Source organism: Bufo bufo, chromosome 4 (genome assembly GCF_905171765.1).
Source record: "Bufo bufo chromosome 4, aBufBuf1.1, whole genome shotgun sequence".
NCBI classification, from domain to species: Eukaryota; Metazoa; Chordata; class Amphibia; order Anura; family Bufonidae; genus Bufo; species Bufo bufo.
In genome coordinates, this window is record NC_053392.1 from 408,096,482 (window position 1) to 408,109,025 (window position 12,544).

The following is a 12,544-nucleotide window of genomic DNA, read 5'->3' on the forward strand; positions in this document are numbered from 1 at the left end:
GAAATGGAAATAAAAGAGGCGCTACAACCGGAGAGAAGAGAGGAACCTAACTGGCACCGCACTACGGAACAATCAATGCCCAGTGCCACAGACACTCCTGATTAACCCAAGAAAAGTGTCAGAAAGAAACCAAACCACCATCACAATGGGGGTACTTACTGGTACCAGGTTTAGGTCAAGGACCATGGAGGGTTCACAAACCTGCAGGACTAAACCACTGACGCAGAGTGACACCTCAGCACACACCCAGAGGCTGGTACCCCTGACCACAGACAACCTACCTCACCCCACAGCTGGCACACAAGCTCCAATAATACAGGCAGCAGCCACACACTGACAACCTACCTTATCCCACAGCTGGCACACAAGCTCCAATAATACAGGCAGCAGCCACACACACTGGGTACCTACCTTATCCCACAGCTGGCACACAAGCTCTAATAATACAGGCAGCAGCCACACACACTGGGTACCTACTTGATCCCACAGCTGGCACACAAGCTCTAATAATACAGGCAGCAGCCACACACACTGGGTACCTACTTGATCCCACAACTGGCACACAAGCTCCAATAATACAGGCAGCAGCCACACACACTGGGTACCTACTTGATCCCACAGCTGGCACACAAGCTCTAATAATACAGGCAGCAGCCACACACACTGGGTACCTACCTGATCCCACAGCTGGCACCACAAGCTCCAATAATACAGGCAGCAGCCACACACACTGGGTACCTACCTGATCCCACAGCTGGCACCACAAGCTCCAATAATACAGGCAGCAGCCAAACACACTGTGTACCTACTTGATCCCACAGCTGGCACCACAAGCTCCAATAATACAGGCAGCAGCCACACACACTGGGTACCTACCTGATCCCACAGCTGGCACCACAAGCTCCAATAATACAGGCAGCAGCCACACACACTGGGTACCTACCTGATCCCACAGCTGGCACCACAAGCTCCAATAATACAGGCAGCAGCCACACACACTGTGTACCTACTTGATCCCACAGCTGGCACACAAGCTCTAATAATACAGGCAGCAGCCACACACACTGGGTACCTACCTGATCCCACAGCTGGCACACAAGCTTCAATAATACAAGCAGCAGCCACACACACTGGGTACCTACTTGATCCCACAGCTGGCACACAAGCTCTAATAATACAGGCAGCAGCCACACACACTGGGTACCTACCTGATCCCACAGCTGGCACACAAGCTCAAATAATACAAGCAGCAGCCACACACACTGGGTACCTACTTGATCCCACAGCTGGCACACAAGCTTCAATAATACAAGCAGCAGCCACACACACTGGGTACCTACTTGATCCCACAGCTGGCACACAAGCTCTAATAATACAGGCAGCAGCCACACACACTGGGTACCTACCTGATCCCACAGCTGGCACACAAGCTCTAATAATACAGGCAGCAGCCACACACACTGGGTACCTACCTGATCCCACAGCTGGCACCACAAGCTCCAATAATACAGGCAGCAGCCACACACACTGGGTACCTACCTTATCCCACAGCTGGCACACAAGCTTCAATAATACAAGCAGCAGCCACACACACTGGGTACCTACTTGATCCCACAGCTGGCACACAAGCTCAAATAATACAAGCAGCAGCCACACACTAGGTATCTTCCTCATCCTGTAGCTGGCACACAAGCTCGGCTAGCCAATCTCATCCCAGCCCATAAGTGGCACATCGGTACCCAGCACCTGGCGCCGGGTATAACCACATGACGCTGCACAGCAGCTGATGGGTACTTACTGGCGCCTAAAAAGCAGTCGGTGAACCTTCTAAAGCAGCCTTCAGAAGAGGGTCCATCTTCCATGTCTGCCCCCAGTGATGGGATGAAGAGAGGAAGAAGCCCTCACTTGGTGTCAGCACTGGCTACAGCGTGTGATGTATATGGTGACAGGACGCAGGGCGCCTCTACCCCCTGATACAGAGGGGAGATGGCTGTGCACCCAATAGCTGTGGCTTCAGCTGCCGTTCCTCTGCCTCCCACCCAGCACTTCTAGGTCTTCTCCTGCCTCCACCCACCAGACTTTGTATGCTTTCCTCTGCACTCCAAGCCTTCCTTCTCTGCCGGGGATGATGTGAAGGGAAGAGGGTGGGGTGCCAGCAGTGGGCGGGAGAGCCGGAGGAGGCGGAGTCCAGGGCGGGGCTGTGCGGCCGCCCCCTTATATGTAGCAGCTGGAAGCGGGGACAGGCAGGGATGGTTGTGACTCGTGAGTGGGACTGGACGTGGACTGCTGGAGAAGCCGCTCACCCTGCCTCATGCATGCTATACAGTGTGCCCTGGACATAGAGGGCAAGAGGAGCCGCTCACACTGCCTCATGCATGCTGTATACCTATACAGTGTGTGGCCGGGACATAAAGGGCGGGAGTAGCCGCTCACACTGCCTCATGCATGCTGTATTGCTATACAGTGTGTGCCCAGGACATAGAGGGCACGAGGAGCCGCTCACACTGCCTCATGCATGCTGTATTACTATACAGTGTGTGCCCGGGACATAGAGGGCACGAGGTGCCTCATACATGCTATATAGCTATATACAGTGTGTGGCCGCGACATGGAGGGCGGGAGTAGCTGCTCATCCTGCCTCATACATGCTGTATTGCTATACAGTGTGTGCCCGGGACATAGAGGGCAGGAGGAGCCTCATACATGCTGTATATATACAGTGTGTGCCCGGGACATAAAGGGCGGGAGTAGCCGCTCACACTGCCTCATACATGTTGTATAGCTATACAGTGTGTGCCCGGGACATAGAGGGCAAGAGGAGCCTCATACATGCTGTATAGCTATACAGTGTGTGCCTGGGACATAGAGGGCAGGAGGAGCCTCATACATGCTGTATATATACAGTGTGTGCCCGGGACATAGAGGGCAGGAGGAGCCTCATACATGCTGTATATATACAGTGTGTGCCCGGGACATAGAGGGCAAGAGGAGCCGCTCACACTGCCTCATGCATGCTGTATTGCTATACAGTGTGTGCCCGGGACATAGAGGGCGGGAGGAGCCGCTCACCCTGCCTCATACATGCTGTATAGCTATACAGTGTGTGCCCGGGACATAGAGGGCAAGAGGAGCCTCATACATGCTGTATAGCTATACAGTGTGTGCCCGGGACATAGAGGGCGGGAGGAGCCGCTCACCCTGCCTCATACATGCTGTATAGCTATACAGTGTGTGCCCGGGACATAGAGGGCAAGAGGAGCCTCATACATGCTGTATAGCTATACAGTGTGTGCCTGGGACATAGAGGGCAGGAGGAGCCTCATACATGCTGTATATATACAGTGTGTGGCCGGGACATGGAGGGCGGGAGTAGCTGCTCATACATGCTGTATTGCTATACAGTGTGTGCCCAGGACATAGAGGGCAGGAGGAGCCTCATACATGCTGTATATATACAGTGTGTGCCCGGGACATGGAGGGCAGGAGGAGCCGCTCACCCTGCCTCTTACATGCTGTAAAGCCATACAGTGTGTGCCCGGGACATAGAGGGCAAGAGGAGCCGGCCACACTGCCTCATACATGCTGTATAGCTATACAGTGTCATAGAGGGCAGGAGGAGCCGCTCACCCTGCCTCATACATGCTGTATAGCTATACAGTGTGTGCCCGGGACATAGAGGGCAGGAGGAGCCTCATACATGCTGTATAGCTATACAGTGTGTACCCGGGACATAGATGGCAGAAGGAGCTGCTCACCCTGCCTCATACATGCTGTATAGCTATACAGTGTGTGCCCGGGACTGGATGGCTGGAGGAGCCCCAAACCCTGCCTCATACATGCTGTATAGCTATAGCATGTGCCTGGGACATAGAGGGCAGGAGGAGCCGCTCACCCTGCCTCATACATGCTGTATAGCTATACAGTGTGTGGCCGGGACATGGAGGGCGGGAGTAGCCGCTCACCCTGCCTCATACATGCTGTATAGCTATACAGTGTGTGCCTGGGACATAGATGGCAGAAGGAGCTGCTCACCCTGCCTCATACATGCTGTATAGCTATACAGTGTGTGCCCGGGACTGGATGGCTGGAGGAGCCCCAAACCCTGCCTCATACATGCTGTATAGCTATAGCATGTGCCTGGGACATAGAGGGCAGGAGGAGCCGCTCACCCTGCCTCATACATGCTGTATAGCTATACAGTGTGTGGCCGGGACATGGAGGGCGGGAGTAGCCGCTCACCCTGCCTCATACATGCTGTATAGCTATACAGTGTGTGCCTGGGACATAGAGGGCAGGAGGAGCTGCTCACGCTGCCTCATACATGCTGTATAGCTATACAGTGTGTCCGGGACATAGAGGGCAGGAGGAGCCGCTCACCCTGCCTCATACATGCTGTATAGCTATAGCATGTGCCTGGGACATAGAGGGCAGGAGGAGCCGCTCACCCTGCCTCATACATGCTGTAAAGCCATACAGTGTGTGCCCGGGACTGGATGGCGGGAGGAGCCGCTCACACTGCCTCATTCATGCTGTATAGCTATACAGTGTGTGGCCGGGGCTGGAAGAGCCGCTCAACCTGCCTCATACATACTGTATAGCTATAGTGTGTGCCCGGAACATAGAGGGCAGGAGGAGCCGCTCACCCTCTCATACATTCTGTATAGCTATACAGTGTGTGGCCGGGACATGGAGGGCGGGAGTAGTCGCTCACCCTGCCTCATACATGCTGTATAGCTATACAGTGTGTGCCCGGGACTGAATGGCGGGAGGAGCAGCTCACACTGCCTCATACATGCTGTATAGCCATAGCGTGTGTCCGGAACATAGAGGGCAGGGGGAGCCGCTGTCACCGCCACTTCTGTGAGAAGGTCTGACAGACGTCCTTTTCTACCTCTTGCATGATGTTCTTTGTTTTAGTTTCACTTTGTCATCTCATTTCCTTCTCCCAGGAGTCACCTATTTAGACTAATCCTCTTTCCTTTATATTCCCTCCCATACTGCTTTACTTTGCGGTTTATACTAATTCCTGGATTGAAGTGGCCACTGCTGGAGACTTCTGTTGCTGCTTGTTCAGATAAGTCCTTTCATGTTTTGTGTTTCCTTGCTGGCTTGATTCTAGGTGACCCTGACTCCCTTCGTATTAAGTGCAGAGAGCCGGTGGTCGTGTCTGCTCACTATTATAGGGTTTTCAGGTGTCACACAGTCTAGGTACGAGGGCATGCAATCGTCTACCTCTGAGACCCTTGTATGTGCTTAGCAGTCAGGGTGAGTTCTAAGGGTTTTATAGGGGTCACCTTTATGCTCCTTAGTTTGTGATCAAGCCAGTCGGATGTTTATCCTTAACTTCCAGCTATCTGCACCATCATCCGTGACAGCCGCTCACCCTTCCTCATACATAGCTGTATAGCTATAGTGTGTGCCCGGGACTGGATGGCAGGAGGAGCTACTCACCCTGCCTCATACATGCTGTATAGCTATACAGTGTGTGTCCGGGACTAAATGGCGGGAGGAGCCGCTCACCCTACCTCATACATGCTGTATTGCTATAGTGTGTGCCTGGGACTGGAGCGCGGGAGGAGCCGCTCACCCTGCCTCATACATGCTGTAAAGCTATAGTGTGTGCCCGGGACATAGAGGACAGGAGGAGCCGCTCACCCTGCCTCATACATGCTGCATAGCTATAGTGTGTGCCTGGGACATAGAGGAAAGGAGGAGCCGCTCACCTCGCCTCTTACATGCTGTATAGCTATACAGTGTGGGCCCGGGACTTTATGGATGGAGGAGCCCCAAACCCTGCCTCATACATGCTGTATAGCTATAGCATGTGCCTGGGACATAGAGGGCAGGAGGAGCCGCTCACCCTGCCTCATACATGCTGTAAAGCCATACAGTGTGTGCCCGGGACTGGATGGCGGGAGGAGCCGCTCACACTGCCTCATACATGCTGTATAGCTATACAGTGTGTGGCCGGGGCTGGAAGAGCCGCTCAACCTGCCTTATACATGCTGTATAGCTTTAGTGTGTGCCCGGAACATAGAGGGCAGGAGGAGCCGCTCACCCTGCCTCATACATGCTGTATAGCTATTGTCACGAGGGTGTCAAGAACCACGCCTGACTCCGTTATGCCCGGGGTCAGGAAGTCGCAGCGGTTGGCTGTGCGCTCTATGTAAGATAGGGCTGTTTCCTTATGGTAGCTTTCTGAGTTTGCTTTGCAACCCTTTTGGCTCACTCAGGGATCCGTAGCTCTTTCTCCTCAGCTGTTCCTTGTCCAGTACTCCCAACCTCCTTATATTCCCCTCTCACACTTCTCTGGTTGCCAGATATAGAGCTTCCTGCCTGGACATCTATTCTGACCCTCTGGAGCTGTGTTGCTGCGTTCTCTGGTTTTCGGTCCAGAACGCTACCCTCCGGATCCCTGTTGGACCTTTGTGGTCTGCTGTGGTCGCCCACCTGGGTGTATGTGTTTGTCTGTATTGTCTGTCCTCTCCCTGGTGTTTCCCTCTTAGTGTCAGTGGTGCGGACTAGCGATCCCACTGGCCCGTTCACTATCTAGAGCTCATTTTAGGGAAAGCCAGGGTTTAGGCACGTGATCACCACACGGGTGAGGAACCCGTCTAGGGATGTCAGGGGAGTCAGGTGCCAGCCGCAAGGTGAGTCAGGGGTCACCACCTTTCCCTCTCCCTTGGGCAGGGCTTTCCCTTTTCCCTCCCTGTGCGTGACGCCGGTCATTACATTATATCTGGCCCTTATTTTGTGTAGGTAAAAAAAAAAAATATATTTTTTTTTTTACCTACTTAGAACCCAGTATGGATCAAATTGCTGCTCTGTCCAAACAATTTCATGGCCTGTCTTTGGAGGTGGCAGGATTGAAGGCGTCGGTCCTCCAGCAACAGCAGCAATTACAACTGACCGCAAGCCCAGCAGTTGCTACTGGTAACTAGGTTGTTGCGGAACCCAAGGTCCCTCTCCTTGACAGATTTTCTGGGGGAAGGGACAAGTTTTTGACATTCCGTGAGGCCTGTAAATTATATTTTAATCTGCGCCCTTACTCCTCTGGTAATGAAGAACAGCGGGTGGGGGTTGTTATTTCCCTGCTGGAGGGGGACCCGCAGTCCTGGGCGTTCTCTTTACCTACTGATTCCCAGGCTCTTCGGTCAGTGGATGAGTTTTTCGGGGCCTTGGGTCTCATATATGACGACCCTGACCGAGTCGCACTGGCTGAATCAAGATTACGGAGACTCCTACAAGGAGAGCGGCCGGTAGAGGAGTATTGCTCTGACTTCCGTAGGTGGGCTACGGATACCCAATGGAACGACCCGGCTCTCAGGAGTCAGTTCTGCTCTGGGTTATCCGAAAGGGTTAAGGATGCGCTTGCATTATATGAGACCCCCTTTTCCCTTGATGCGGTTATGTCCCTTTCTATCCGAATAGATCGACGCCTTAGGGACAGGTTGAAAAAACCGGAGCAATTGGTAACCCCTCCCAAGCAGCAGTTAGTCTGAATGGACTTAGACGAGCCTATGCAGCTAGGAGGAACTACTCGTCAGGTCCGTCCTCCTGAGGCTCGCCGTAGGCGTGGGGTTTGTTTTTTTTTGTGGGGAGAGGGGTCATTTCATTAATGTCTGTACTTCTTTCCTCAGAAACAAAAGACCGTCGGAAAACTACTAACCCCAGGCTGTGTGGAGGATGTCAGCCGGGGGGTATACGTTTCCTCCATACGTACATCGCAATTTGTGTTGCCAGCGGTTATTGTTTTTGGTGATAAGACGGAGACTATTTCTTTCTTTCTAGACAGTGGAGCAGGGGTAAATTTGATAGATGTCCATTTTGCCCGCACTATGGATTTGTCTCTCTGTACGCTACAGAGACCTATTCCGATATTCGCTATTGATTCTGCTCCTCTGTCTCAGAGAAACCTCACCCACATTATTCATAATTTACACCTTCGGGTAGGGGACCACCATAACGAGATGCTTTCATGTTATGTTCTGGAGGGGCTTGCCACTCCAGTAGTGCTGGGTCTTCCCTGGTTGGTAGCGCACAATCCAGTGGTGGATTGGCAGGCCAGGGAGATAGTGGAGTGAGCAGTGCAGAGAAAATTGCTTAAATAGCAATTGCTTAGTCGCCTCCATAACTACCCTACCTACATTTATTTCGGATTTTGAGGACGTTTTTTCTGAAAAGGGTTGTCAGAAGTTACCACCTCATCGTCCTTATGATTGCCCGGTTAACCTTATTCCCGGCGCAAAATTACCCAAGACCAGGTTATATAATCTTTCAGGTCCAGAGAGACAAGCCATGAAAGATTATATCTCCGAGAGCTTGGCTAAGGGACACATCAGACCCTCTTCTTCACCCGTGGCTGCAGGGTTTTTCTTCGTTAAAAAGAAAGATGGGGGCCTGCGTCCTTGCCTAGATTTTCGCGAATTAAATCGGATAACCATCCGAGACCCATACCCTCTTCCTCTCATTCCTGACCTGTTTAACCAGATTGCGGGTGCTAGGTGGTTCTCCAAACTTGATCTTAGGGGGGGCCTACAATCTGATCCGTATTAAGGAGGGGGATGAGTGGAAGACAGCTTTTAACACCCGTGAGGGGCATTATGAAAATCTAGTTATGCCTTTCGGTCTGACCAATGCTCCTGCCGTCTTTCAACATTTCGTTAATGACATTTTTAGTCATCTAATCGGCAGGTTTGTGGTAATATACCTAGATGATATTTTAATTTATTCGTCTAATCTGAGAACACATGAGGTGCATGTCAGACAAGTACTGCAGGTCCTACGGACGAATAAATTATATGCTAAAATTGAAAAATGTGACTTCGCCGTTCAGGAGATACAATTCCTAGGTTATTTTTTATCTGCTTCAGGTTTCCGTGTGGATCCTAGGAAGTTCCAGGCAATTTTAGATTGGGATCTTCCTGAGAACCTCAAAGCACTGCAACGTTTCTTGGGCTTCGCGAATTTCTATAGGAAATTCATTAAAAATTATTCACTTATTGTAAAACCCCTTACGGACATGACTAGGAAGGGGACTAATTTTTCTAAATGGTCTGACGCCGCTAAAGTTGCTTTTTCCTCTCTAAAAGAGAGGTTTACCTCAGCACCTGTACTAGTCCAACCTGATGTCTCTCAGCCTTTTATTGTTGAAGTCGATGCGTCAGAGGTGGGAGTGGGGGCGGTGCTGTCTCAGGGTCCGTCTCCTGGCAAATGGCGTCCTAATGCTTTCTTTTCTAAAAAACTATCTGCAGCAGAAAAGAACTACGATATTGGCAATAGGGAACTATTAGCTATTAAACTAGCGTTTGAAGAATGGCGTCTCTTTTTAGAGGGGGCAGTCCACCCCGTCACTGTGATTACGGACCACAAAAATCTTCTGTACCTCGAATCAGCTAAGCGTCTCACCCCTAGACAAGCTAGGTGGTCGCTATTTTTTACCAGGTTTAACTTTGTGATTACCTATCGTCCTGGGGCAAAGAATACCAAGGCTGATGCACTATCTCGTTGTTTCCCTGGAGGGGGTAATGTGAGTGATCCGGTGCCCATTCTTCAAAGAGGAGTGGTTGTTTCTGCGGTACACTCTGTTCTGAAGGGGAAGGTGTTAGAGGCCCAGGGGGACGCCCCGGTCTCGTGCCCCTCAGAGAAATTGTTTGTACCGTTGAACCTGCATTTAGAATTATTAAAGGAACATCATAATTTGGCACTTGCTGGGCACCCGGGTAGTAAAGCAACCTTGGAGCTATTGTCTCGTCGTTTTTGGTGGCCAAGGTTGCGTCAGGATGTATTGGATTTTGTGTCTTCTTGTTCTACCTGTGCGCGTGCAAAAGTTTCACATACACAGTCCTGCAGGGTCTCTATTACCACTCGTCATTCCCAATAGACCATCTGTCAATGGATTTTATCACTGACTTACCTTTGTCTGCGGGTAAAACAGTTATTTTGGTAGTAGTGGACAGGTTTAGCAAAATGGTACACTTCATTGCGTTACCCGCACTACCTAATGCTAAGACTCTTGCTCAGGTATTCGTCAGTGAAATCGTGAAGCTTCACGGGGTCCCCTCCGATGTTGTTTCGGATCGGGGTACCCAGTTTATTTCTAAATTTTGGAAAGCTTTTTGTTCCCGTTTGGGGGTACACTTGTCCTTTTCCTCAGCTTTCCATCCTCAGTCAAATGGACAGACTGAACGTACCAACCAAAACCTGGAGACATATCTAAGATGTTTTGTGTCTGAAAACCAAGAGTTGTGGTCATCATATTTACTATTAGCTGAGTTTGCCATAAATAATCGTCGTCAGGAATCCACTGGCAAGTCACCATTTCTTGGTGCATATGGTTTTCATCCCCAATTCTGTACTTTCAAAGAGGGGGGTCTTCTGGGGTTCCCGAAGAGGAACGGTTTTCGTCATCTCTTTCATCTGTATGGCAGAAGGTGCAAGCTAACTTGAAAAATATGGGAGGTAAATACAAATGCATGGCTGATAAGAGACGGTCGCCAGGTCCGGACCTAGGAGTGAATGACTGTGTGGTTGTCTACTAGGAATATTAAATTGAAGGTTCCCTCTTGGAAACTGGGTCCTAGGTTTATTGGTCCTTACAAAATTGTAGCCATCATCAACCCCGTGGCTTTTCGCCTGGAGTTACCTCAGACTTTTAAAATCCATAATGTCTTTCATAAGTCGTTACTCAAAAAATATGTACCACCTCTAGAACCGTCACCGCTGCCACCCCCTCCTGTTGTTGTGGATGGTAATCTAGAATTTCAGATATCCAAAATTGTTAATTCTCGTCGGGTCCGCCGCTCTCTTCAATATCTGGTGCATTGGAGAGGTTACGGTCCCGAGGAAAGAATGTGGGTTCCTGCGTCTGAGGTAAACGCCGACAGGCTAGTTCGGGTTTTTCATGCCTCTCATCCTGAGAGACCTGGTCCTGAGTGTCCGGAGGCCCCTCGTAGAGAGGTGGGTACTGTCACGAGGGTGTCAAGAACCACGCCTGACTCCGTTATACCCAGGGTCAGGAAGTCGCAGCGGTTGGCTGCGCGCTCTATGTAAGATAGGGCTGTTTCCTTATGGTAGCTTTCTGGGTTTGCTTTGCAACCCTTTTGGCTCACTCAAGGATCCGTAGCTCTTTCTCCTCAGCTGTTCCTTGTCCAGCACTCCCAACCTCCTTTATATTCCCCTCTCACACTTCTCTGGTTGCCAGATATAGAGCTTCCTGCCTGGACATCTATTCTGACCCTCTGGAGCTGTGTTGCTGCGTTCTCTGGTTTTCGGTTCAGAACGCTACCCTCCGGGTCCCTGTTGGACCTTTTGTGGTCTGCTGTGGTCGCCCACCTGGGTGTATGTGTTTGTCTGTATTGTCTGTCCTCTCCCTGGTGTTTCCCTCTTAGTGTCAGTGGTGCGGACTAGCGATCCCAGCGGCCCGTTCACTATCTAGGGCTCATTTTAGGAAAAGCCAGGGTTTAGGCATGTGGTCGCCACACGGGTGAGGAACCCGTCTAGGGACGTCAGGGCAGTCAGGTGCCAGCCGCAAGGTGAGTCAGGGGTTACCACCTTTCCCTCTCCCTTGGGCAGGGCTTTCCCTTTTCCCTCCCTGTGCGTGACGCCGGTCATTACAGCTATACAGTGTGTGCCCGGGACTGGATGGCGTCAGGAGCCGCTCACCCTGCCTCATACATGCTGTATAGCTATTGTGGTAATGTGAACATTGAGGTGTTGTTAGCACGAGGAGCGTATGACCATGGGGCCCGGCTATGGTGGAGTAAAAGCCCTAGTCCAGGTGTCCACTAAAGAAGTTGGGGGACACCATATAGATAGTGTAGCTGGTTCAGCTATTTCAGGGTGAGCTTTTACTGGGAACAGGCAATGTGTTGGGTGGGTGCCTGTTCCCCATTCTCCAGTCCAGGACTTAGGGCATGCTCACACCTAGGGATTCTATTTAATCTGGTTTCTGGAAGTGGGTGTGTCTCACTCTGGAGTGGTTCGTGAAGCAGAGTCCTGGTGAGTGGTGTTAGCCGGGTGGGCTGAGGGGGCATTAGGCTAGGCGATAGCCTGAAGTTTGGGGACGTGGTGATGCCTGTAAAACAAGGATCAAGAGGACAGAGTCGAGAGGACTACTGGGCCACCATCCCCCAAAAGGTATTGAAGTGTCATAGCCTGGAGGTTGCTGGACTGTATGGCTGAGGAAAGCTGCATTTCTGTTCCATGTGTGAACAGGGCTCTCTAGGTGAGTCAGGGATATGCTTATGTGTTTAGTTAGAGCCTAGCCGGGCAAGGGTTTGTTATTTTGTGTGGATGTCATACATGATAAGTTGAAGCTTAGACTTCATAACCTGTTTTGCTTAAACGTCCGGAATAAAACATGAGTTTGGACATTCTGCTTGTCTGGTGAAGTAATTTGTGATGGTGACCCCCTAAAATTAATGATCCCTTACACTATACAGTGTGTGCCCGGCACTGGAGGGCAGGAGGAGCCGCTCACCCTGCCTCATACATGCTGTATAGCTATTCAGTGTGTGCCCGGGACTGAATGGCGGGAGGAGCA

General features: G+C 51.1%; 1 protein-coding gene across 3 annotated transcripts in view; it reads right to left on the reverse strand.

Moving 5' to 3' along the window:
* Nucleotides 1-2,107, reverse strand: part of PDE10A (phosphodiesterase 10A) — a 384,127-nt gene extending 382,020 nt beyond the window's left edge. For all 3 annotated transcript variants that reach the window (XM_040429292.1, XM_040429293.1, XM_040429294.1), the window contains exon 1: nucleotides 1,799-2,107. In XM_040429292.1, the coding sequence (XP_040285226.1) occupies nucleotides 1,799-1,862 (64 nt within the window). In that variant the 5' untranslated portion in view covers nucleotides 1,863-2,107. The remainder of the gene's footprint in view (nucleotides 1-1,798) is intronic.
* Nucleotides 2,108-12,544: the final 10,437 nt, after the last annotated feature.